We start from the raw sequence: 27447 nt of genomic DNA on the forward strand, positions 1-27447 counted from the left end.
CTCTCCAAAGGATCTTTATCTCCAAGGAGATAAAGTGAAATGAGCATCTTTCAGAATTTCTACAACTTTGCACTCATATGAAAATTAATTTTCTATCAAAATAGGGAGTTTCACTAAAATAAATTACCTGCAAGGAGAGATTGCCTACACCTCAGTTCCATGGAATAATGCCCATAAATCTATAGAGCTCACCTCTGTTGCTACCACTTGAATCTTATCACCTTGACATACAAAACACCGTGACATATGCCTACTCACACTACCCTGCCAGAGTCCAAATGTTACTTGGCTCTTTTCAAGGGTATTTCAAGTCATTTCAAGAGCCTGAATAAGTCATAATCCAATTCTTCAATATTATTATAATTCCTGGGAGTAAGTGAATGAGATTATTTCTAGCCCAATTATTATTTCAATTTGGCTCAAAGAAAATTAATTTTCTTTCTCAGAAGATTGCTCTATTTATAGAGTTTTAGGTTAATATCAAACTTCAGAACAAACCCTTTGCTTGACAAAGCTATAGCTTGGAATGTTATCCCAGCAAAACCCTAGACTTTAACCTTAGAATCCAAGTATGTGCCAAGAATAATATTTTTTAGGACACGTAGATTTTAAATGTCATTCTTCCTTTTAATTTCTGGTAATCAACAATCTCCTAGGTGTCAGGGTCATTTTAGACAGAGAAAGCAACATTCTCGCCATGAAATTCCTTAGGGATATGTTACATAATATTGTTGAATTATTATTAGCTATAATATTATTTTCAATAAGCATAATAAGCAAAAGCTATCATATGGTAATTACTATGTATTAAAACACTATATTAGATCTTTTCTAAGTAATTTCATTTAATTCTTACAACATTCCTATGGAGTATTATTATCCTCATTTTATAGACAGGAAGTTAACTTAGATCATACAATAAGCACAGAGAGTTTATGCAGCTGATCTAAGGTCAAATAACAAATAAGAGCATAGCAGAAATCTGAACCAAGATCTCACTTTCCATAAGGCAAATGGACACCCAATTACCTTTCTATTACGGTGCCTTAAAGAGTGTAATAAGCTCTATGGGCCCCTTAGTTAGCACCTTGCATTCCAAGAATTTCTCATTGTATTAATCAATTTTATTCACATTATTGAGCAACTTTTCAGAAAATTTTCCTAGCCAAATGAGTTCAAGCCAGTTAAATTCTATAATGAAGAGTCCAGTTCAGGTTTGGATTTTCAGGACAGGTAAGATAGGTCAAAATCCTGGTGTGTGGTTTCAGTCTGTACAAGGTTATTGGTTGCAAAAAACAGACAATGAACCTCTGTGTGTTTTTCTGCTGCTAAAGCCAAAGCTTTCAGAGTGCCCCACAGAGGTGGTAAACAGAAAGCTTCATCTGGAGAAGATGAAAGAAATGTAAGAATCTTTCAACATGCCTATAGTATCCTAAACATCAAACCACCCCAATTGCTTGCAGATTTGCACTGGCTTCGACCCAACCAGGGCTCTACTATTCTCCCAACTTTGTATTGGAAATGATCATCTTGCTTTGGTATTTGATGGTCAATTTCACATTATCCCAGCAATGCTTGAAGAAATGCTTTTTGACAATTTGTAGAAATCCTGGCTGTAGCTCATTCCAACACTTTCAGTCAAGAAGTGGTGCCAACAGTGTAGGGTTGGACCTTACCAAATGGAATCTAGCTCCTGATCCACAAATATTGTAAAGTATGGAAATTTCCTAAGTTTGGATGCTCAACTGTAATAAATTACCACCACTTTCACCCCCAACAGACAAGCCTCATTGCTTTGATCCCAGAGCCCTGATTACTTTGTTTCCTTTCGGAGAAAGAGCTGCCAGATTAGGCAACATAAGAAAAAGAACACAGCATTTTTAACCAAAGCACCTGGCTCTACAGCTATAGACTTTGTGGGATTCACTCACCTTTTCTAGTCCTAAATTCTTTTAATCTATAAAGTGAGGGGCTAGGTAATCCTTAATTTCTCTTCCAGTTTTACATCATGATTCTATGATCCACTGTACTACATAGCTGATTTTCTGGGATAAAGGTGATTTTCAACTTTAGGTTAAAATCAGTTTTGTTTTTTGCCTACTTCATTCTCCAGGTGACACACGTGCAAAGATACCCTTCAGAAAGTAAACATTCTCACCCAGGCTCCACCTGGGTTGATTTCAACCTTGCATCTCTGCAATTTAAAAAAGCTTAATCTGAAAAAACTGTGAAAATTAACCATTTGAATGGCTTATAGCAAACATACTCTAAAGCAGAGGTAAACTGTTGTTTATCTAATATATTTATTTTACAGAATACTCTGTGAAACTACAAAATAATACATCTGTAAGACTTCATTTCCAATAGACCCACAAAGAATGTCACAGGGGACAATTCTAAGAGATCTAAAGTCTATAGTCTTCTCATTGTACAAGGCAAAGAGTCAAAACCCAAGGTGTTAAATAAGGCATTAAACAGAAACTTCAGGAAGAACTTGGGACACAAAATAGGATACTTGACATCACTCGGCCTTGGAGACAAAGCATCTCATTTTAAGGCACCTTACAATTATGCCATCACAGGCATTCGAAGGGATGCCATAAATCTGTATTAGCTTGGGGCAAAGCCACCACGTTGTTACATGACAAACTCTTAGACATGCTTAGTGCAGCGATTCCTCAAACTTTATTTTCTAGTGTGGATTTACATTTCATGGTCCTGAAGTTTTGAGATGTAAGAAGAAGAGACTCAGGACCAAGCATTCAAGTGTAATAAGGTCTATCAGGTGACATCAGTCCAGCTTTTGTCCCCTTCTGGTCGGGAATTGAAGGAAGGAGAATAGGACCATTTCAAATAACCAGCCCAGAGAACTCACAGGAAGGCTCAGAGATCTTTCAGGATCTGTCTACACTACCCGTTGGGTTTCCTATTTTGTCAAGGAATTATTATGCACACAAGAGACCAAGCACTTACTACTGCATTCAAGCAAAGAATCTTAGAATGGTTATAAATGTCCCAAAGCAAGGACTGTCCTGCTTCTACTGATTCTTGTACAGTGAGCAGTTTGAATACTGACACAAGGCCTACCCACGTAAACCTCAGTCCCCTAACTTACAATGAACAGTAAGGAAGCTTAACTCTTTGGCTATAATACAGTCACTTTGTGAAGTGTCCAAAAGCCTTGAAACTAAAATGTTAAATGGGCACACTTACCCAATATGGTTGGTTCTTAACGAAATTTCCAGTTCTCTTAGTACTTGTGTGGATTCTTGAACACGCCGTCTGAATTTCTGTAATTCAAGAAGACATATTCTCACAAAACATATCTTAGCAACTGCCAAAACTATAGCTTACTTATAGTAAGTTTAACACAATATGAAAGTATCTATGCTTCTAAGTACACCTCTCACATTTCTTTTTGCAAAGCACACAAATTTTTCATGAAAATCAGCTTATGCGAAAGGATTGGGAAAAATTATTTATTTCAAGAACTAAGTGTCTTTAAGTAGATTATTTTCCCTACCCCACAATACAACAATATTCACCAATATACTTATGTGTTGGGGTCCCTAAGACCAGCCCAGTTTCAGTGATTCACTAGGACTCAGCACACAGTTACTTGTCCTTATGGCTAACATTTATTACAGCAACAAGACACAAGGCAGAGTCAGCAAAGGGAAATGATACTTGGGGTGAAGTCTGGAGGAAACCAGATACAAGCTTCCGAGGGTCTTCTCCCAGAAGAGTCACAAATGACAATATTTGTGAAATGCAGTCGACCAGGGAAGCTCATCAGAGATTCAGTGCCCAGGGCTATGATTGGGGGCTGGGTCACTCAGGTTCTCTCTGCCTGGAACATACCAGAAGTCTAGACTCCCAGAAGGGAAACAGGCATTCCATATAAACCATGCTGTTGACAACAACCATTTGCACACCATGAGTCTTTCTTATCAGGGAATGGTGGGAACTCTCCTGAAATTCAGGTTACCAGTTGACAACCAGAAGCCAACCCTGCAAGCAGGATTTTCTAAGGTAATGGTCTCAGGCTTGCTATGTTAATCCTTTTCTGCATGATCTAACATTTTCCGGAAGTAAACATTCATAGTTACCTCTCCCCATGAGCCCTCGCACCGAAGGTCCTTTCTCTAGAGCACCCCATTTCCATTCAGGAATGTCCATCCTCATTCCTGTGCCTAGAAAATCCCACCAACCCTTCCAGAACTCCCCCACGCCTTTCTTCTTCAATGAATCCTCCTCTGATAGTAAATGTATTCACCTCTCTATCCTCTCAACTCTAAATAACCTTCAAGGATTCACTGGGTTGCACTGCACATCAGTTCTTTGGAACACAATTTCCTATAGAAACATTTATTTATGGTAACTGAAGTCTTAGGCCACTCTGGAAGGAGGACATTGGATGTGCAATGCCTTCAAAGAAGAATTCCATACTTTCTGTCCAATAGATCAAACTACTTTCATGTCATACTGTCTTCAGGAAAAGGCTTTGAGAATTCTAGCTCAGGATATTAGAAACTCTCATGTACTACCATAATTGCAGGGTACACAGGGTCATACAGCTCCAAAGACCAAGGCATGCAAGGACAGAAGGACAGGAAAAAGTCTGGAAAGGATTCCAGGATGGGGTAAGGGCAAAGCCAGGCCACAGGTGGAGCCTGGTGCCCCAGGGAAGACCTGGAACCCTGCTCAGTGTCAGTGGCTCCTGTCACTCTCTTCTCCTTTTCTGAAGGCCCTTTGCTGCTCCCTCAACTGCTTCTCACCAGGACCCTAAGGAAGCAAATAGTCTCAAAGACTCCCTCTGGATACCATTCCTAAAGTACCTCACAGGTTTCCTCAGGTTTTCAGAATTTAGTTACAGTGGGATATATGAAATATAGCATATTCCATGTGATGAAAAAGGACACCCCCCTCTTTTATCAAAAAGGCCAAGAAATGGCAGAGGCATCTATGTTTGATGGGACATTCATGCCCATTTACTTCTGGAGAGCGGTCCAGCAGGGAGAACTGCCAGTGAGGTAGGTCTGCAGCCACAGAGCTGAGGAAACCATTCCCAGGTGGGCTGGCTGCTCCAGGGGCCATTCCCAGGGCACAGCCACATGTGTTAGGTGTCCACACATATGGCCCTTAGAAAGCAACTCAGTGTTCCTGGCTACGCATTTGGCACAGTTCTGACTGGTTCCCTGGGGCCTTTGCTGGTTCCCAACTCTACCTAATGCTTCCTCAGGGCAAGGTCACCCCTTTCAGGCATCGTCACACCATAAGGGCACCCAGTAAAACACCATGGACATAACAGAGTATAAAAGAGGTGTGCTGAACCCCGACCAGGTGGCCCAGTTGGTTGGAGAGTCATGCCATATACCAAAAGGTTGTGGGTTCGATCCCCAGGCAGAGAGCCTACAGGAGGCAACCAATCGATGCTTCTCCCCCTCCCCCTTCCCCACCCCTCTCTTTCTCTCTCTCGGTCCCCTCTTCTTCTCCCCCACCTTCCTCTCTCTCTAAAATCAATAAACATATCCTTGGGTGAGGATGAAAATAATAATACTAAAAATTTTTAAGTCAACAAAGAGGATGTGCTAAAGGACCAGGAGACATATATCAAAACAAAACTAGGAGATAATGGGAACAACAACAGTAGGTAACATTTATTAGCCACTTGCTATGGTAGACACTGCACTTTGGCAGCTACATGATACCTGAGGGGAAACTACATTGACTTTGCCTTTGTACTGTACGGTCCCAGGAACTGTTGGTTTTCAGATGGACTCTGGACTACAGAGAAGCCTTGGCTTCCCCTTCTCTAAACATATAAACCAGCAAAAAGGAGCAGGGTGCCATCCACTAGCAATTTCCACCATTGCCCTGGCCCTCTCCCTAAGAGCAAGGCCCAGGGATGGGCCCAAGGATGCGGCTGAGCCCAAGCCCTAGACAAGAGATTTCATTTCAGGACAGCAGCATCACTGCAGGGGACCGGATTCCTTTCTTCATGGTCCATAGCCTTTTCTATGCTGGACATGAGCAACTCCTCCCACCCCACCCAAAGCACAGACTAAGAACCATCTGGTATTAAATGAGGAAGCTGATCTGCAGACTTCTGGTCACAGAGATATCTAATTATGGCTCCTCTGTCTCTGTCCTGAAGGGTTTAAAACAATTTAGAAGAAAATCTATGCAGAACATACTTCAGAAATTTTTTTAGAAGACAGAAAATTATCTATCTTATATTCAAGATGAACAAAAGATTAATGAAGTATCTGAAGACTCCAGATGCAGTTAAGGAAAGACTGCTCAGCCCAGACTGTCTGGTGAAATCTTTTCCTTTCCCCCTTCCACATTATAGTTGAGAATCTTAAACCCATTTTAACTGCAGGCCATGCCTTATTCCAAATGAAACCACCTTTTTCCCCAGGCTTTAAGCATGACAATCACATTGAGCGGAAGAGATCATTTCCTTCTGCCAGCACCTGACAGAAATCCTACAGAGATGGCTGACCCAACACCATTTCACTTTCATCTGCCTCAAACAGCTGGTGGTGAAAGAGAAGGCTCAGACCAAACAAGGCCGTTCAGGTGAACGCACAGGGTCCAGAGCAGAGACTAAAGGTCAGCCAAATGGAAGTCTCTTGTCTTGGTCCTCTTCATTATTTGCAAGGGAGTAAAAACTCTTTCCAAGCTGCTTCCTAGTTGTTTTTTATTTTATATTCTTTGCCTCAACCCAGGAATAACTGCTCCAAAGGAGAGCTGGGACAGTGCCAGGAGGAGCCCACCTTCCACCCCAAACATCTTCCTCCCTGTGGGGTTTCGGGCTGGAGTCTAAGAAGCTCTCTAGGAGTCCCATATTTCCTCCTTTCTCTTGGGAAGCTGACAATTGTTGTGATACTTCTTTCAGGGCTGGAACATACTCTCTGTGAGGGAAGCTCTTAGGGACAAACATCAATGCTCAGCTCAGGGTGAGTGTGCCTAACGCTGGGGCCTGAGAATGCCAGCCTGACAGCCTGGAAGTCTGGGGATTCCTCAAAATATTTCTAAAGTAGAATCTTGCCCCTGCGCAAAGAAATTGCCCAGAAATAAAACCTGAGGTTCTTTGGATGTGTTCCATATATAAGGATACACCTTCACTTAATCCTCTCTAATCTGATGAAATTGAGGCTGTTGCATCCTTGGAGAAGAAGACAAACAAGAAAGAAACAAACACGAATTAAGCAGCTGTCTCACTTAAGGGGTCTGACAGAAGCTCTAAAATGAAAGAAAGCACATGTGTGCCATATTTGTGAGTGGGTGGGTATTTGATATTTTGACAGGTACATTCTCAGAATACAAGGCTGTATCACTCACTTTACATGTGGTATCTAACTAACAGCAAAGGTCTGTAGTCCATTTTCATCATTGTGCCTAGATTTTTATTCCCACTTGCTTGCATTTAACCATAGAACAAAGGGCCAGGAAACTTCCCAAAGGAAATAATAGCTGTTCTCCTTTGCTTGACTTTTTTTTGGGGGGGGGGGGGGTTGCGGGGGAGTTGAGTGAAAGCAGAAAATAAATAAAAAGATTTTTTTTTTTAATACAAGAGCCCTGGAAAGTGGCTAACTGGGAAAAGTGTGCCTTTCTTCTCTCACGAGTCATGTGTAGAAACAACAGAGGGAATTCAGCTCAAGATATTTGCTCTGCATCCTTGAAAGCAGGAGTTGTGGTAGGTCAACCAAAAAACAAGTGCTATCTGGTAAAGAGCCCCTTTACCCGTTGTGAGCAGGGACAGCTCTGCCCTGAGACATCCCGGGACGGCCCGGGCCACAGGGCCGTGCCAGGCTGCATGCTTTACCACGAGGCAGCAGTGGGAGCCAATTGTGCAGCTGCACAAAGCAGGGCTTGTCTGGAAAGGAGAAAGTCAGTTGAGAATGGAACCAGCTATTCACTTCTTACCTTCCTGGGGCCAGGGGCAGGGTTAGGGTGGGGAAGCTGCTAAATGCATCAACACAGGATGTGAAAGCACAGCTGGGATGACAAAGCCCCAGTGATTTTTCAAGGTCTCTGGAAATGCACCAAGACATGAAAGACAAGTCTCCCCTTTGCTGGGCCTGTTTTTCTAGGGGCCCACACACCTCTTCACTGGACTCACTGCCCCATGTAATTGGAAGTGGCAGTGACTCAATAACCGTCAGAGATACGTGACTCCCAGCTCAGCAAAGTACTTTTAAACACATCCTCTCACATGAGAAGGATGGCTTTTTTCCTATGTCTTATGTTGTTCATCTCCAAAGGTTGTTTTCCTGGAGGCCCTGGCAGAGGCTATAATGCAGAGGAAGGAAGGTCTCTTCCAATGTAGAGGATTCTGCTTGCTCATGGGGAAGTGGGAACAAAAAGTAGAAATAAACCCCTCTTACCTTCCTGGTTACAGCTGGATCCAGATAGCCTTTGAGCTTTTGAATGTATGTATGGGGAGGATTCTTCACCTGGAATCGTTCCTGCAGGAAGCACAAAAGTAAACAGCATGATATGTATGAAGGCATGGCAATCGGCTGTGTTCCAATAGATGAATGCTGCTGACTCAAGGCTGAAAGGCACCCATAGTATGAATATGGCCCTGTAAATAATCATGACGTGCTCATGATGTTATCGTCCTCTCTGCAGTAGGAGGAATCTGAAGCTCAGAGAAACTCAGCACTTCCCTAAGACAGCACAGCTGTGAATGATCCAAATGCATTTGAACCCACATCTGGCCTACCCCAGAGTCTATCTTGCTTTCTCTGTAGGGCTCTGCAGCTCCCATTCCAGGAACAATGTTCTCTTCTAGCAAGTCTTTAGTTTATTGGATATTTTTTTAAAAGATTTATTTATTTATTTATTTTTAGAGGAGAAAGGAAAGAGATAGAGAGGGAGAGAAACATCAATATGTGGTTGCCTCACGGGCGCGCTTTCTCGGGACCTGACCTAGCCCACAACCCAGGCACATGCCCTGACTGAGAATCAAATCTGCGACCCTTTGGTTCACAGGCCCACACTCAATACACTTAGCCACACCAGCCAGAGCCATTTTTTTCAAATATTTTCAATGTTAACAAATATTTCTTTTGAATATTAATTTTTTGAAGAAACCAAAATCTTGACTTACACTTGGTAAAACTTATGGCATTTGTTTCAAAATGAGTAATGAGTCTATTGCTAAGAGACTGGAGTGAGTGTGGGCATGTATGTGTGCATTTTGTGTGCATTATACACGTGTGATTACTAACGGGCTCCTAAGGGAGTTCCAAACTAGAAGGCCCAAAAATAGTTTAAGCAAAAGCACAATAATTGAAATAAACATATTACAGATATGAGGTCTGTGGAAAAAGTCCAGCCATTGTTAATATAATGAGAATGGTTTGTGCAACACTGATGTAACCTAGCAGTCAAGGAGAGTGACCTGGAAAACACATGACTTCACTGTACTAGTCAGTGGGGACGGTGGATGCCATTGAGTGAGCATGTGTGCTGTGTGGCCGTCACATTCAAAACGATTGAACTAATAGAGTAACAAACCTGCATCAAATTTTACATTCAGCTTGAATGTTCCTCTAGGGAAAATACACGGATGATTCAGAAGTCTACAGCTATGGGCAACTGGTGATTGGCAGCTTCATCAAAATAACCCACCCACACATTGCATCTTATGCAGAATTTGCTTGGTGAAACATCGAGTCACTCAGGTGATTCTACCCCTCTACAGCCCAGATTTGGCACCCTGAGATTCCTGGCTTTTCCTGAACTGAAATCACCTTGGAAAGGGAAGAGATTTCAGACTGTCAATGAGATTCAGGAAAATACAACAGGGCAGCTGATGGTGACTGGGAGAACTGTGTGAGGTCCCAAGGTGCCTACTTTGAAGGGGGCTGAGGTGTCACTGTCCTATGTACAATGTTTCTTGTACCTTGTATCTTCTTCAATAAATGTCTCTATTTTTCACCATACATGGCTGGATACCTTCTGGACAGACCTCATATATATGAATGATTTTTTTCAATTTTATTTATTTTTAGAGAGGGAAGGGAGGAATGAGGGAAGGGATAAAGAGGGAGGGAAGGGAAAAAGAGGGAGAGAATCATCGATGTTAGAGAGATACATCCATCAGCTGCCCCTTGCTCACCCTCAACTGGGGACTGGGCCTGCAACCCAGGCATGTGCCCTGACTGGGAACTGAACAGCTGATCTTTCAGTTCACAGGCTGATACTCAATCCACTCAGCCACACCTGCCAGGGCATAGCTGAATGACATCTGAATATGGCAGGCATAGGGCCCAAGAATCTGCATTCTCTCAAGTTTTTTGCTGATGCTGTGAATGGAGGGACTACATTTTGAGAAACTCACACCTATATGTATCATATTTTATAAAGTCCAAAGCAGCATAATAAGCAGTAGTAAAAAACTTGTAGAACTGAAATGCCTACAAAGTATAAAATGGATAAGCACTGTTATTATGTTTATACAATGGTATATTACAATGAACATGAATGAACTATACTGCACATACTGCATGTTTCTACATAGATGGATCTTATAAACCTGATGTTGAGACAAAAAGAACACATGATTTAATTTATACAGAGTTACATAAAACAGACAAAATTAAACTTTAATGGTTAGGGACACATACATGCATAATTTTTTTTATGTCTGTGTGTGCTTACGTATAGGGGGAGAGAGAGACAAATAGAGAGAGAAAAACAACTAGCATAAAAATGATAGCTGGAGGACTATGGTGGGGGAGGGAAATACAAAGTATTCCTTGAGAGGCCAGCAATGCTCTATTTCTTGACCTAAGTACTAGTTATACGGGCGCTGGCTTTATCCTACTTATTATGCTGTTCCAAGATTTCACAATCTTTTCATCATGAAATCAGGATGATTCTCAACAGGTTCTCCTCTAGCTACAACTCAAATGATGTTTCTTCTAGTAAGTCTTTTAAATCTGATTATTGCCGACACCACAATGGAATTTTTTAGCATTTCACAACACTGACATTGGCCAGCATGTTCAAGCATTTGTCTATCCCATGTGAATTACATTTCCCCAACACAGGGAGCCACAACACTTTTCGTGATCCACTCAAGTCTTGCTCCTTACAGATTTATAAACGCCACAGATTATGTCACCCTGACTGGTGTGGCTCAGTGGGTTGGGCATCGTTCCACAAAGTGAAAGGTCACCGATTCCCTTCCCAGTCAGGGCGAGGGCCTGGGCTGCAGGTTCCATCCCCAGTTAGGGAGCAAGCAGGAGGCAGCAGATTGATGTTTTTCTCTCACATCAATGTTTCTCTTCTGAGATCCTCCTCAATCCCTCCCTTCCCCATCTCTCTAAAAAAAAAACAAAAAAAAAAACAACAACAACAACAACAAAAAAAGATAATCTTATTGGTGAAAGTATATATATTTTATTATGCTTTAAAATAGAAGGAAGTAGCTTGTAATGAGGCACATATCAACATTTTCCCTTTGTTTAGAAAATGATCAGCCCTGGCTGGCATAGCTCAGTGGATTGAGTGCGGGCTGAGAACCAAAGTGTCACAGGTTCGATTCCCAGTCAGGGTGTATGTCTGGGTTGCCGCACATTGATGTTTCTCTATCTCCCTCCCTTCCCTCTCTAAAAATAAATAAAATCTTTTAAAAAATAAAATAAAATAAATTTTAAAAAATGGTCAAGGTAAATTTTACAGTATATAAACTATATCTCAACAAAGCTATTAACATAAAAAGATCAGCCTATTTTTCCTAATTATTCCCCAAAATTTTTTATCACAAGGAACATCTCTAGTGTCATTACTGAGTCTATAGAAAGTCCTTTTTAATTTAAATCACCATCACTTCATTAAAGGATCAAATAGAAGCCAACTGCCACGGGTTTTCGGCAACAATAGCCCAGGTAAAGGCTGAAATAGTCACAGGAGTTCTGATGTGAAAAATGAACTGGAAAGCTAACTAGAAACCAGGTACTATTTCCAACTTTGCATAACAATAGCTGATGTGAGAGATACATTAGTATATATAATAACACTTATTTTTTAATAATATAATCCAATTATCCAAATTTCTAAAAACTTCTATGACTAGTGACAATACAAAACTGTGGTATCTTCTGCTACAGCAACCAATTACCCCTAACTACAAAGTTTCTAATACATGAAACTCAAGGAATTTTAACTCTAGTTAACATAGTATTTGCTTGAGGACCTAAAATTTAAACCTGTGGACACTGGCTGAGAGATTGCTAATGTTTGTTCTTTTAGGAAATGTCTCCACACCAGGAGAACTATATATTCCTTTAAAATAACAATATCTGGTTGAATAGTTCATAAAACATTGGCATTTGCTTGGTTAGTAAATCCCATTTCTGATAGCCAATAAATGGAGCTTTCTCCATTTCCTATTTAAGATTAGGGTGACCTAGAAAGGATTCCTCAAATACAGGGGAGGGAAAAAGTAGGCTTACAGTTGTAATACAAATAAATAATACAATAATTAATAAATAATGCAAGAATAAACTCATTTTTTGCATACTTACAACTGTAAATCCAGTTTTGCAAACCCCTGTATATACATTTACTGGTCCTGCAAATAGTCCCTTATAAGTATTCCCCTGAAATTATGGACAAGGTCTAAATTTAATATAATCAGACGTTTCAAATGTGCTTGTTAACATTTCCTGCAATGTTTTAGGCACATTTTTCATTTGTTTAACATCAATGTACTTCCAAGAAACAGAAAATGAAGAAGCCTGATGCTTTAATACATGGTAGATCTACATTATAGCCACTTCTCAAAAACTCAGCTTACATCCAGGGACTCAAAATAAAACTGTAATGGCACAAGAATACAGAGCACCAATCATTTTTCCAAAATTGAAGGTTGTTTCTCTAACATGAAAAAGAGCTTCTATTTGGGTTTTAAATCCAGCATCTGTCTCACCGAACCTTTTCTGTCTATCTCTTCAATATGGCCATTTGGACAAAAGAAATATTTATAGGAGTACATTGGAGAATGTCAGCATCTTGCCAAAACACATTTGTATTACTAAAGACTTTGGATAGATTATGGACATATTTATGCAAATTAATATTTTTCCACAAAATATTAGAATTTTAGACTTTCAATTGAAACCCTAATTGCCCTGGCTGGCAGTTTTCCATCATCCTTACTTCCAGATCTGTATCTCTGCACATGCTATTTTCAATAACTAGTTATTATCCAGTATCACTGATATGGTTAGATTAATTAAGCCCTCAACCTGAGTTGAGGACTTAATCATATCATATAGAAATACCATTTCTATTAGATACCATTAGTTACATCATACAGAAATACTATTTTTAGGGACAAAAATATTATTATGGTGATTTGTCAATATGGATCTATAAGCATCTGAAAGACCTTTTAGAATACAGATTTCTAATTTTTCAGGTAGATACCCAGAAGAATGGTTGCTGGGCCACATGACAGCTTTATTCTTAATTTTTTGAGGAAGCCCCACTCTTTTCCATAATGGCTGTACCAGTTTACATTTCCACCAGCAGGGAAAGAGGGTTCCTTTTTCTCCACAACTTGTCCTACACCTGTTACTACCTGTCTTGTTGAAAATAGCCAATCTTACAAGTGTGAGGTAGTTTTGATTTGCATTTCCCTAATAGTTAGTGAAGTTGAGGATCTTTTTGTGTATCTGTTGGCCATTTGTATGTTTGATTCACAAAGATATATGCACCCATATGTTCATTGAAGCACTATTCACAGTGATCAAGATACAGAAACAACCAAAGTGTCCTTTGCTAGATGACCAGATAGAGATGTGATTCATATACATAGTGGAATACTATTCAGCCATAAGAAAGTGGAAACAGAGTACATTTGTATTTCCAGCCAAGATGGAGGCATAGGTGGACACACCTTACCTCCACGCACAACCAAGATTGGAACAACAATTTAGAGGCAGAATAACACCCAGAACTGACAGAAAATTTATCTGAATGGAAGTCAGACAGCCAAGAAGTTGAAATAGACCAGTTTATCCAGACGGTAGGAAGGGCATAGACAAGCAGCCAGGCGTGGGTCGCAGCACGCAGAACAGGGAGAACTGGGCGCCTAAGACAACCGGGAGCGCGTAAGGCATCTGGGGTGCGCAAGATCGCAGCAGGTGAACCCTGAGTACGCAAGCGGCAGCTGGCAGACCCAGTGAGGCAGCGACTGTGGAGCAGGGCAGAGCGCGCAACCCAGGAAACCAGGGAAGGGACTGAGGTCCCACGGAGAACAGAGCCACCACCATTGTTCCCTCTAGACCCCGCCCCCACGTACAATGTCACAACCCAGCGACTGGGGTGCCCAGCCCTGGTAAACACCTAAGGCTCCACCCCTCACTGTAATAGGAGCAACCAGACCAAAAAAGAGAGAGAGAGAGAGAGAGAGAGAGAGAGGGGGAGAGAGAGAGAGAGAGAGAGAGAGATGGCTCAAATAGAAGAACAAATCAGTGCCCAGAACTCATCCTTTTGAGCAACCAAGAAATAGCTAACCTATCAGATGCACAGTTCAAAACACTGGTGATCAGGAAACTCAAAGAATTGGTTGACTTTGGGTGCAAATTAGATGAAAAAAATGCAGGTTACCATAAAAGAAATGAAGGAAAATGCACAGAGAACCAATAGTGATGGGAAGGAAACTGGGACTCAAAACAATAGAGTGGACCAGAAGGAAGAAAGAAACAACCAAGCAGGAAAGAATGGAGAAATAAGAATTGAAAAGCCCGGGCTGGCGTAGCTCAGTGGATTGAACTCGGGCTGGGAACCAAAGTGTCCCAGGTTCGATTCCCAGCCAGGGTACATGCCTGGGTTGCAGGCCATAACCCCCAGCAACCGCACATTGATGTTCCTCTCTCTCTCTCTCTCTCTCTCTCTCTCTCTCTCTCTCTCTCTCTCTCTCCCCCCCTCCCTTCCCTCTCTAAAAATAAATAAATAAAATATAAAAAAAAATAAGAATTGAAAAAAAAAAACGAGGAGAAGCTTAGGAACCTCCAGGACATCTTTAAACATTCCAACATGTGAATTATAGGGGTACCAGAAGGGGAAGAGGTAGAGCAACAGATTGAAAACGCATTTGAACACATAATAAAGGAGAACTTCCCATTCTGGCAAAGGAAATAGGCTTCCAGGAAGTCCAGAGAGTCCCAAAGAAGTTGGATCCAAAAAGGAACACCAAGGCACATCATAATTACATTAGCCAAGGTAAAAATGAAGGAGAGAATCCTAGAAGCAGCAAGAGACAAGGAGACAGTAACCTACAAAGGAGTTCCCATCAGACTGTCAGCTGATTTCTCAAAAGAGACCTTACAGGCAAGAAGGGGCTGGAAAGAAGTATTCCAAGTCATGAAAGACAAGGACCTATATCCCAGATTACTCTATCCAGCAAAGTTTTCATTTAGAATGGAAGGGCAGATAAAGTGCTTCTCAGATAAGGTCAAGTTAAAGGAGTTCATCATCACTAAGCCCTTATTCTTATGAAATGTTAAAGGCACTTACCTAAGAAAAGAAGATTAAAAAAAATGTATAGTAAAAGGACAGCAAACTCACAATTATTAACAACTACACCTAAAGCAAAACCAAAAGAAACTAAGCAAACAACTAGAACAGGAACAGAACCACAGAAATGGAGATCACATGGAGGGTTAGCAACAGGGGAGTGGGAGGAGGAGAGAGGGGAGAAAAGGTACAGAGAATAAGTAGCATAGATTGTAGGTAGAAAATAGACAGGCAGAGGGTAAGAATAGTATGAGAAATGTAGAAGCTGAAGAACTTATGAGTATGACACATGGACATGAACTAAAGGGGGGGAAGTGGGTGGGAGAGGGTATACAGGGTGGAGGGGAGTAAAGGGGGGAAATGGGACAACTGTAATAGCATAATAAATAAAATATATTAAAAAAAGAAAGTGGAAACACTGCCATCTGCAAAAACATGGATGGATCTTGAGAATATCATGCAAAGCAAAATGTCAGAGAAAGTTAAGAATTTCACTCACATGTGGGTTATAAAACTGAAAGCAACAAATGAACAAACAGGAAAAACAAACAAATGAAAACTCATATACACAGACAACACTATGGTGGCTACCAGAGGAAAGGGACTGGGGGGGGGGGCAGTAGAGGGTAAAGAGAATCACTATGTGGTGACGGCAGAAGGTATGACTTGGGGTGGTGGGCACACAATGCAATATACAGAGGATGTATTACAGAACTGTACACTTGAAACCTATATATATCTTATTAACCAATGTCACCCCAATAAATTTAACTTAAAAATATATGGAGTAAAAAATAAAATAAATTTCTTTCAAAATGTCTAATCAATATAACATCACCACCACTCTGACCTCTTGCCATTTATCTCTTTGTGTAATCAAACTTTCTTCAAGAAATGCTTCTGGGTAAAAAATAAAAATTGCTCTGGGGTTTTAATCATTCCCTGTAAGCATACACAAAAAAAGGCCTGACACCATTTCTTAGCATGCAGGCCCCCCAGACAGCAGAGCGTACTGGGAGGGGCTTGGAAGGAAAGAGAAGGCAAGAACAAGCCTTAAAATTAGGATCTTCATTAACATTCAGTGTCATTTGCAAATATTTTACTTTTATAGAGTGTCAGGAATTCAATTTCTCTGGTAATGATCAGGTAATGTCTTCTCGATGCTAAAAGTGACACTTCATTTATGCAATCCCAGGAACACAATTACCTTTTCATCTGGCCAGAACTTTTGTTTCTTAAAGGTTAACTTACCTTTTAATAATAAATCTTACCACATTCTTCAGACCTCTTAGCTCATTCAAGCTTCCCTAGGTGTTAAGTCGAAATTAACTCCCCCTTTACAGAGGGAGAAACTGAGACTCAGAAATTAAGCCACTGCCTTAAATCATACACATATAGGTATGTGCACACTCACACTCTGCAGACCAAAGATTCGAACTCAGGTTTTCTGAGTCTCTGAACTTTGTCCTTTTCACCACTCTGTTAACAAGTGTACTCATCTTGCCTTTGATAAAAGTTCCTAAAAGGGTGAAAATACATTCTTTTCTTCTCTGAGTTCCAGTATGTAGAAGAATAACTGGCACACAGTCCTTAATAATGTTCAAAAATTAAACTTCTTTTAAATGTCATATACAAGTCACTTCTCTCATAAATTAAGGGCAAGTTTTTAAAGTTTAAAAGTATACAAAGAGATTGCAAACACTGTAGAGAGCATACAGCCAGTGGGCCCTGTGCTAGAAGTCAGCCAAACTAACGTCAGAGCTAAAGAACATATGCTGATAAGCCTGTGTTGTATCTCTAATGGCTCTGAAACTGCCTAGTGCCCTTCATCATTATACATTTCTCATTAACTCAGTCACTACGCCTCGCCTCGTGCTGGCTTCTCCTCCCCCACTGGCCATCGGGAAGGTTAGGCAACCTCAACACAGGCCTAGACTGCAGATCAGAAAAAGACAAAGCACTTACTAAACTCCACTTAATGACTAAGGTTCAAGTCTGCTACAACCCAAAACGGAAAACCAGGCCATTCTGAAGGGCTGTGACAGGAGTGTACTAAGTTAACTAAGGTAAAATCACAATAAACAAAATTAATCACTGACAATGCTACAACATGGCCTGTTCTATTAGACACACACGGGCAGCCTTAGGTTCTTCCCCACCAGCTGAACTGCATCTCTGGGCCTCCCTCCCTCCGTGCCCCTCTTTCTCCACCTGAATCGAATACAGTCTATCACTGAATGCCTTCCCACATAAAGGACAGGAATCAGAAACTCCACTCATCTAGCAAAACATTTCTAATCCTTTGCATCCTCTCTATCCATGTGCGTAATCACATGAGAAATTACTTAATTGAGGTGAATTTGATGTTAGCTGGACTTATACCAAGCATGTTAAAACCATTTCTGCTCTATAAATTGTATTTAGATACACAGCTCCAAAACCAAACAGAATTTCACCCAAGTTTATCTTATACCTTCATATTCTTAGGTCTAAGGAAAGAAATTATAGTGAGACATCTGAAAATAAGAAAGTCTCTGGGAAATGGATGGCTCATGGGGGACACACTGATGAACCTCTCCCCCAGTTTGGGGAGAGGAGGGCCAGGGTCACTGACTCTATTTCACAAGCATATTAGCAGAGCTACATAAATTGCATCATCACCCATAGAAATAAATCAGACGTCACCGTCATTATGTCATTATTAATGCTTTATTATTTTGATCCTGTAATAATTCACTTTAGATAGTGAAAATTCATAGAGTTTTGCTTCTGTGCACATAGGCTCACTAAACTTGAGTGATTTTTTTCCTCCTAGAAGTTGAAAGTAGTTGGGCTTCCTTTTAAGTCTGAGTAAGCAAAGTGTAGTCTCTAAATGAGCTGTAATTACAACTGATGGCAGTATCATTGCCATCAGTGAGCAATGATTTGCAAGACATACTTGGTACTAAATGCTCTTCAGAGCTATGCTGACAGGAATAGACTGTGTCCTCAGGGAGCTTACCTTCTGAAATAGACAATGCTGACATGAGTACACAAAGGGGCATTAATATTGTATGTAGACAGAATTTACACAATATAGTAGAGGCTAAGAACAGCGTGGGGAAGTAGAGGGGGAGGGGATGCCAAGCCAGAATCAGGGTTCCTAAGCAGAAAGACCTAATGGAAGCCATACATCTCAGCCAACACGGGACTTACAATTTCTACAAACAGATCTATATTCTCTCCAAGAAATTCAGAATACCAAAGTCCCAAGAGAATGCATATTCCATGCCCCCACCCCAAGAAAACTATGAAACATCAGAGAGGCTACCAGACTGTCCCACCTACAGAAAGTATATGTATGGAAGAAGAGGACAATTTAGAGAAAATGTGGGGAAAGTATTAAGATTCTACCTACTTACAATAAGATAGCAAGGGAAGAAAGTTCAGACAAGATTGTAATTTTGTCTAACAACTTACAAGTAGCTAGTGCCAGCTGTAACCCTACTTAGAAGGGTCCCTGTGCTTACTATAGAAGGAAACATTTTGCTAAACAAGTCCTTGCCTCTGAACATCATAAATCTTTTTTTTAATCCTCACCCAAAGATATTTTCATTTGGTTTTTAGAGAGAGAGAGGAAGGGAGAGAGAGAAACATCGATGCAAGAGACGCGTCAATTGGTTGCCTCCTTATGCACCCAGACCAGAGATCCTCACTGGGACCAGGGGTCGCACAAACCCATGCCCCAACCGGAAATCAAACCCACAGCCCTTCGGCTACCGAACAACACTCTGACCACTGAGCCATACTGGCCAGGGCTGAACATCTTAAATCTTGCTATCACATTTAAGTAAGTCTGTTTCTAGGCACCATCATGAAAAATACCAAGGTAAAAAAAATTTTATGTCATTTTATTCTATCATTCATCCAGAACACATTATGCAAGATGCTCTATAAAAAGCACAAAATGAAACAAATTCAATTCCAAAACATTAAATCTCATCTTTGAGACACAACAGACATTGCTGTAATACAAAGTAGAACATGATAAGAACCATATGTGATCCTCTGGAAGTTCAAAGAAAGGTAAGACTCTTTCCAACTGAGATGATCAAAGGAACTTCCCTGGAGAAGGTAGCTTTTGAATTGAGTTTTGAAGGACAGGCAGCATACAGATATCCTAGGATGGTGTGAGGGGCAGGAGACAGAGGAGTCTTCCAGAGGGGGAACACGGGAACAAAGTGTACAAGTATGTAGCATGTGCTAGGAACTCCAAGGGGTTAAGCTGGGTCCCAGCAATAAACTTTGTGAAAGGTAATGGCACAAAGGATCTAAATGATAACTTGGAAATCACAATGGCACACGTCAAATAATAGGCTAATGCATAGGACAGACAGTAGGGAGTCAATAAGGAGTTTTGAATAGTGAAAAGAACATATGGGTAATACTGTATACCTCTCCTTCTTTATTCCCAACTTTAAAAGTTGGCCATTTCTGCACTAGACTAGAAAAATCAGCATGTCAGATTCATTCCACAGCCATAGTTTCTTGGAGAGCCTTGAAGCATTCTTCAGCTCTGAATATGAAATCATTTTCCTAGTCCAAGAGGAGTGGACAACTTTCCAAGTGTTCCATTACAGGTCTCAGACCAAAAATAACTTTTGATGAGACTTTTCCAAATAATTTCCTTTATTTAGACTAGTAAAAGTTTCTTCTAGTTCAACAGGTCTTTCCTGATCGTAACATCCTGTAACTCATTCTCTAATAGGTAGTATTAATTGGACTTCTTTAATCCTATTCATAGTTCATCATTTTCCCAATTTCAAAAAAAAGTGTTTTAACTGAATTTGTTGACTTTGTAATGGAGATCATATTAATAAAGTTTGTTTATTATCTTAAGTTGTCCTAAGAAAAGGATGAACCCTGACTGTTTGACATGTAGCATTGTTCAGTAATAATAGTAGTTACTGCAGCTGAGGCTCTAAGAAGTGGAAACAGTGATGGAAGGTCAGATTTATACTGAAAAACCCTTAAGATAATCATCAAACTCTTTGTTTTCTCCCTCCAAGAGCCAAAGCTTTCTGTTCTTTTAGATTGGCATTTCTTAAAATACACACTACCGAAGACCTGTGTCTAAAGAATTTGAGGATGCAAAAACTCTCCTGACCAAGTCATCAAATAGTCAAGAATCTGCATTTGCTTAACTTCCCCAATTAGGTCTTCTACACACCAAAGATTCTGAATGTACTTCCTACTTCAGATACCTGAATCCCTCTCTTTACTCAGTCTACAAAGAGAATATGCATATCCTTGGTAAGCAAATACTTAAAAATACTTCCAGTTATGTTATAAAACCAGTTACAAACTATGCTTTCAGGAAATTTTTGCAAAATCTCTGGGGAATATGCTTCCTGTAAAAATGCAAGGGGCATAAACACACCTCATTGTTTCTTCATGTGAAAAATGAAAATATGAAACCTTTCTCCCCCATTTATTACAATTCCAGAAACATTACTTAAGGATGCCTTCCAAACAAGAATAACATACAGAAGATCTTTCAAGTCTCCTGAGCTAACCATGTATCATACAAATAAAACCTGGAGAAGAAAAAGAGAAGGAAACAAGTTCTAATCCTGATCAAGTCAAAAAAAAAAAAAGAGAAACAGAATAAGCCTCAGATTTCTTATAGAAACCATTAGATATTTCAAGATTTAGATAAAAACAAAATACTTTTCAATCACTTCAAAGTTTGAAAGAATAGCACACTCTCATTTTATGGATTGCTTTTCTGACCATAATTACATTAACTAGATTATCTGAAACTTCATTTGCCCCAAATCAAATGGTGTATAAATACATGGGTACTATTTTCAGAATTTCCATAGGTACATGCTAAACTGAATGAACTGTAATATTTGAAGGGCATAATTTGTGTCAAGGAACCTTCAAATTAGACAATATGGGAAGACACAGAGAAAGAAGATGCCTTCTACTAAAGTCAGTAAGTGTCTAACACATGCAAAGAAAGCATCCCTATGAAGAGAACATAGGTCTGAAAATAGGGGGAAGTTATCAGAGCTTAATCATGCCCTTACCACATCCTTGAGTTTACTTTAGGCATCTACTTAAACGTAAGAACCAAGCTCTGAATACTAAACTTCAGCATTTATGGCTGCTGTTTACAGTATAGAAACCATTAAAGATAGTGTTTAATGATAGAACCTGGTTTTGAAAATGCAGTGATATAGCATAAACCAGCTTTCTCCATAAGGGGATAAATGAAGTGGTAGGAAAAAACAGTTTTTTTCTAGGAACAAACCATTGGAAACTTTTATTTTAAAAAGATATCACTTAGCATAGCATTGAAAATTATGAAATACTTAGGGATAAATTTAACAAAATATGTGCAAGACCTGTACCCTGGGAAACTTCAAAACACTCCTGCAAGATACTAAAGACCTAAATAAATAAAGATGCCATGTTCATAGATCAGAAGAGTCAACACTTAAGAAGTCAGTTCTCCTGAAATTGATCTAAAGAGTCAGAGCAACTTGAATCAAAACCCTGGAGGCTTTCTCTTGGAAATTGACAAGCTTATTCTAAAAATTATATAAAAATGCAAAAGAAATTAAAGTAGCAAAAATAATTTTGCAGAAGAACAAAGAGTATTCACACGACCTGATTTCAAGGCAGTAATGAAAACAGTGCTATACTGACCAAAAGAGAGAAATAAGGATCAGAGGAAGAGAACAGGCAATACAAAAAGAGGCCCACACAATTTGTTTTTTCAAAGATACTAAGATAATTCATGGAAAAAGAACAGTCTATTCAACACATGCTTGAAACAGCTGGATATACGTATGGGGTGAAAACAGTGACTCTCCAACCTTACTTCACCCCTGTGCCAAAATTAGCTCAACACAGACCAGATAATTTAAGAACCAAAACCATAAAATTTCTACAGGAGAAAAACCTTTGTGATCTGACATTGGACAAAAATTTCTTAGGACACAAAATGCATGGAACACTTGAAAAATAAAGCATGAACTAAATTAGACTTCATCAGAAAACTCTTTGTTCTTTGAAAGACTCTCTTCTAAGAAAAGGCAAGACACAAAACAGGAGAAAATATTTGCAAAATATATGTCTGATAAGATGTGTATCCAGAGTATATTTTAAACAATTTGTGCAGTTCAATAATAAGACAAACAACCCAGCTTTTAAAAAAAGGCAAAAGATTTGAACAGATCCTTCAACAAAGAAGATTCACAAATGAAAAACAAGCGCATAAAAAGATGTCCAACATCTTAGGAACATGCAAATTACTCCATCTTCATTGTCATTTCATGAGATTTACTTAATCCGCCATGTTTTTCAGCCTCTCCTTTTGAAAGGTCAGCATTTTGTTTTCTGAAGCACTGCAGTCCTGGCACCTAGCACATCACTCTTCACCACGTGTACTCAGTAAGTCATGTCACTGATGAATGCATTAATGAAAACAGCCACAGTCTCATGTGATCAGGTCATCCACTGGCAATTAAAAAACAGAAAAAAAAAAAATCCAAACCATTACGGTACCTTTTAGAACACAGAAAATGTCAGAAATTTTTAGTAACAGCTCAACTGCTTGCCAAATGACTTCCAAAATCCTGCTTGACTTGTCTATTTTGTGAAAGCTGAACAAAAACAGCTTCCCACAGAAAAGACTCTAAGTTAAATGCCCAAGGTTAAAACAAAGTAGTGTTTGTATTACCTAACAGAAATTCTTGGCTAAAACACCTTACTATTTCACTTAAATTATTTTCTAAAAGGTAGTGTCAAAGGTCTAGCCAATAAATTACCTATTATGATTCTTCATGTCCTGTAACAGTGTTCCCAAGTTTACAAAAGATGCTCACACAATCAAGTTTATGTCAAACAACATAAGGCAACGTAAGGGGATGGGTCATCTCTGCCAGCTTAGGAAGTTAAGTCAGACTAAGCCTGGGCATCTTGCTCTCACAGCACTTCTGACAGAGCATTTATAGCTAGCTGACAAAATGGATTAGTACTAAAAGAAATAATTCTCCCCTTTCTTTAGGTCACCTTCTACCCTTTTTCTACTCCTCTCCCTTAACCCTACGGGATTGGCCAGAATCTTTTCTTCCTGCTATAAAAACTGGATGACATAGGTAACCTCTGGAAAAGGAAAAATGAACACCTGCTTCTGGATTCAGGCTCCTTTTGCCATGACTCCAGAGATATCAAACATGAGGAAGCTCGACAAACAAGGTGGGCATCTGCTTCTCCAGGGATTCAGAATCAAGGAATCAGAGACCTGCAATTAGTCTTAATGGAAGGGAAACTTGGCTTTCAGGAAGGAAACTGAAAGAAACTTGCCTTCTTTTTAACAGCAACTAACCTAATACCTTTACTCAGATTTGGAGACTTCAAGGAAAGGAAGACTGTCTCTTTAAAATCTCAAGCCAGAAGATAACCCAGACACAAAATTTTGTGTTAAATTGGGCAAAAATACACGTCCCATAGCCACTTCATGCCTGCAAACCGCTGGAACTCAGGACAAAGCGGTACTAGCAACCATTTAGAGTCTTTTCTCCCTTCACGAGTTTTGAGGAAACTCAGATCCATACCATCTCACTTCACTCTTTGCTTTCCCTTGCTTATGCACTAAATGCTTATCTAATGAATAAATGAATGAACACCTAAGTAAAAGCAAGGTGTAATAATGAATACAATGTACACCAAATGAAACTATCAAAACTGGTAACCAGGGCAGAGACCAGCTCTTACTAAACATTTTCTTCTCTTTGTGCATATTCAACTAGCCTACCTTTCCCATCCTCCGTTGCAGTCTAGCCATTGGAATATGACTGCTGCTGATGCACACTGCTTCAAAGCCTGGCCCAGAACACTCTCCGCATGTGCACCTGCATGTTCTTTCTTCCTTTGACTTACAGACAACCCCCTGAGCAGACTGAAGCTATATGTTAAAAACAGCCTCTCCTGGGTCCCTGATTAAGTCCTCAGAATTTAACCCCCAATGGTCAACAATACTAACCTGGCCTGCTATGTGAACAAAAAGCTTATAATGTAAATCATTATACATCTTGGTACCTGTAGTAGATTGAACAGTGGCCCCCAAACGCATAGGTGCGAGACCTAACCTCCAAACAACTGAAAGTGACTATATTTAGAAAAAGGGTCTTTTCAGATATAATAAAATTAAAATCTTGAGATGAGATCATCCCAGAATACCCATGTGCCCTAAATACATAAGTGACCTTATAAAAGACAAAAGAAACAGAAATGGGAAAAGGGAAAAGCCTATGAAGACAGAGGTGAGACTGGGGTTATGCAGACACACGCCAAGGAATGCCTAGAGCAGCTACCAGAAGCTAGAAGAGGCAAGGAAAGACTCTCCCCAGAGCCTCACGAGGAAACACGCCCCAGCCAACATGGCCCAGCCAACCACTTGTTTCTGGACTCCTGGCCTCCAAAACTATCAGAATACTTTGCTGCTTTAAGCCACATATTTGTGATGTTGTAGCAGCCCTAGGAAACTAATATAGTATTTATTTGTTACTCTATTGTTCCTCTACCTTATATTGGAAATTAGTAACAGAAAATGTATCTACATATATGAAGTGACTAGATCACAGAATTTAGTACATCTTCAATAGGATGCATTCTGAAGACACAAAAGTACAAAAAAAGTATTCTTCACTAAGTAATTTTAGTTATTAATGTTTTCATTCATAAAGGCATTGGTATCTTTGAAACTTTTTATATTACAGGAAAAAAATAATAATTACATTTATGTTAGGAATAAAACATTTCAATGTAAAAAAATGATAATTATACAACTAACAATTAAGTAAGTTAATATTAAAAACTGATTTGGAAATATCAATATAAAATCAGCTTTTAGACAAACATTTTCAAGGTCTAGATCCTTAAATTGAGAAGCAAATGCTCCCCACAGCTGTGATGGTCTCTAGCACTCACATCCTCATTGCCAATGCCATCCCCCACTAAAAGGAATAGGTCTGAGGCAAGGAAAGTAAAAGTTAAGCCTAAAAAATAAGTTTTGCATCATAAAACAAGCTCTCAAGGATAACAGAGTCATGCCAAAGGGGCATGGGAGCCAGCATAACGGGGTTCCCTTATGTCAAAACATTGAAAATGTGTTGCTGACTTAATGTAGGAGGGAAATGTGACTATAAAATCACCTTTGTGCAACTCCTTGTGAAACTGATTCAGCAAAGGATTCTTCATTGGTCTTAAACCCACAATGTACAAGGCCAATAGGTAACCAGGTGTATATATGGTGCCAAACTAACATTCCATAGTTTCTTTCAGCTCAAAGAGGAAAACATAATCATACAATGGTGGTGTCAGGGAAGTGACCAGATCCATAGACCAATATTTTCTAATGGTGAGACATTAGACAGTATTCATCTCCTACGATATCCTAGACATAGCCAGCATCAACCTACTGCCTTCTCACATCTAAATTCTGCTTAACAGGAAATTCAGGAGCTCAGACACCTCTAGGAAACATTCAGGTAAATGCAAAAGATAAAATGTCTACAAGGCACCTTCTTTGCTGTATGAACATCATGAATAAAAGTCTATCCTAGATTCAAACAGACTCAATGAACATAACAGCCAGGTGCAACGTGTGACTGGTTCTGGACCAGATTCTCATTTGAACAAATCACATGGAAAGAACATTACAAAAAATTGGAAAATGTAAATTGGGCAATAAACAATATTAAGGAATTATTTGTTTAATTGCAATGTATTTAGACACGAGAAAATTCTCATTTTTTATAATATGCAAACTGAATTTTTTAAAATTCAGTTTTTAAAAAATGCCTAAAGATAAACTAAAAGACAAAACATCAAATAAAAAATCTGAAATCCAAAAGAAGAATTACATGGAAAATACCCAGTATCAAAAATGATAAAATAAAGCCGTGGCTGGTGTGGCTCAGTGGACAGAGCACCGGTCTGCAAACCAAAGGGTCGCTGGTGCGATTCTCAGGGCACATGCCTGGGTTGTGGGCCAGGTCCCCATTTGAGGGCAAGTGAAAGGCAACCACACACTGATGTTTCTCTCCCTCTTTTTCTCCCTCCCTTTCTCTAAAAATAAATAAAAATATTTTTTAAAAAATGATAAAATAAAAACACAAAAGGTTTGCAAGATAGAATTTCCAAAGAATTAAACAGATCTCAAACGTCTCATAATGATTTAAAAAGATAGAATTTCAACATACCACAGAATTAGAAAATATAGTAAAGATGTAAACAATTCAACATCAAACAATATTAAATATAGTAAAAATATCAGCTAGCCAGAGGACTAAATAAGGGGGAGAGGGAAAAAGCAATGGCTGTCTAGTAACCCAACAGCTGGTAAAGTAGGAATGAACTGACTTCGGCTAAATGTAGAATCAAAGCCTGGAACTTGAGGACAGGGGCTGAAGGCAGATTAAGTCTGGAGTCTGGGAGCCAGGGAAGAGAGAGGGGAGGGCATCACTATTGCTGCATTACTATCTTTTCCTCAGTTTCTTCCCCATTGTCTATGTTATCCATCTGCTTGCTCCAATAATTAACATGGCAGCCCCAGCACTGAAGCAGGCCACAGCCTCCCGCCACCACCCCTGCCATGCTGCTGTGTATTTATTACCCTTGGTGCTCCGAAGACAGGCCCTCAGTACTGAGAATCTGATGATCCACCAGAAACAATGTATCAGTATTCAGTAATATTTGCTTACCTGGCAGAGAGTTCCAACTAGCTCACAAAAACATGAACATTTAAAAAAATAGCAATATGTTACTTAGCTCTTTAATTTTTTAGGAAATTTTATTCCAGTGGCACACTGGCTTCACTATTGATACAAGTTGGCCAATAAG

General features: G+C 39.7%; 1 protein-coding gene across 4 annotated transcripts in view; it reads right to left on the reverse strand.

Annotated features, from left to right (window-relative positions):
• FMNL2 (formin like 2) overlaps nt 1-27447 on the reverse strand; it is a 301251-nt gene that overhangs the window by 96731 nt on the left and 177073 nt on the right. For all 4 annotated transcript variants that reach the window (XM_045851929.1, XM_045852128.1, XM_045852002.1 and 1 more), the window contains exons 3-4: nt 8397-8477; nt 3214-3290 (exon numbers count right to left, since the gene is read on the reverse strand). In XM_045851929.1, coding sequence (XP_045707885.1) covers nt 3214-3290; nt 8397-8477 — 158 coding nt within the window. The remainder of the gene's footprint in view (nt 1-3213; nt 3291-8396; nt 8478-27447) is intronic.

This window comes from Phyllostomus hastatus, unplaced genomic scaffold (genome assembly GCF_019186645.2).
Source record: "Phyllostomus hastatus isolate PE091 unplaced genomic scaffold, TTU_PhHast_1.1 phas_contig_1, whole genome shotgun sequence".
NCBI classification, from domain to species: domain Eukaryota; kingdom Metazoa; phylum Chordata; class Mammalia; order Chiroptera; family Phyllostomidae; genus Phyllostomus; species Phyllostomus hastatus.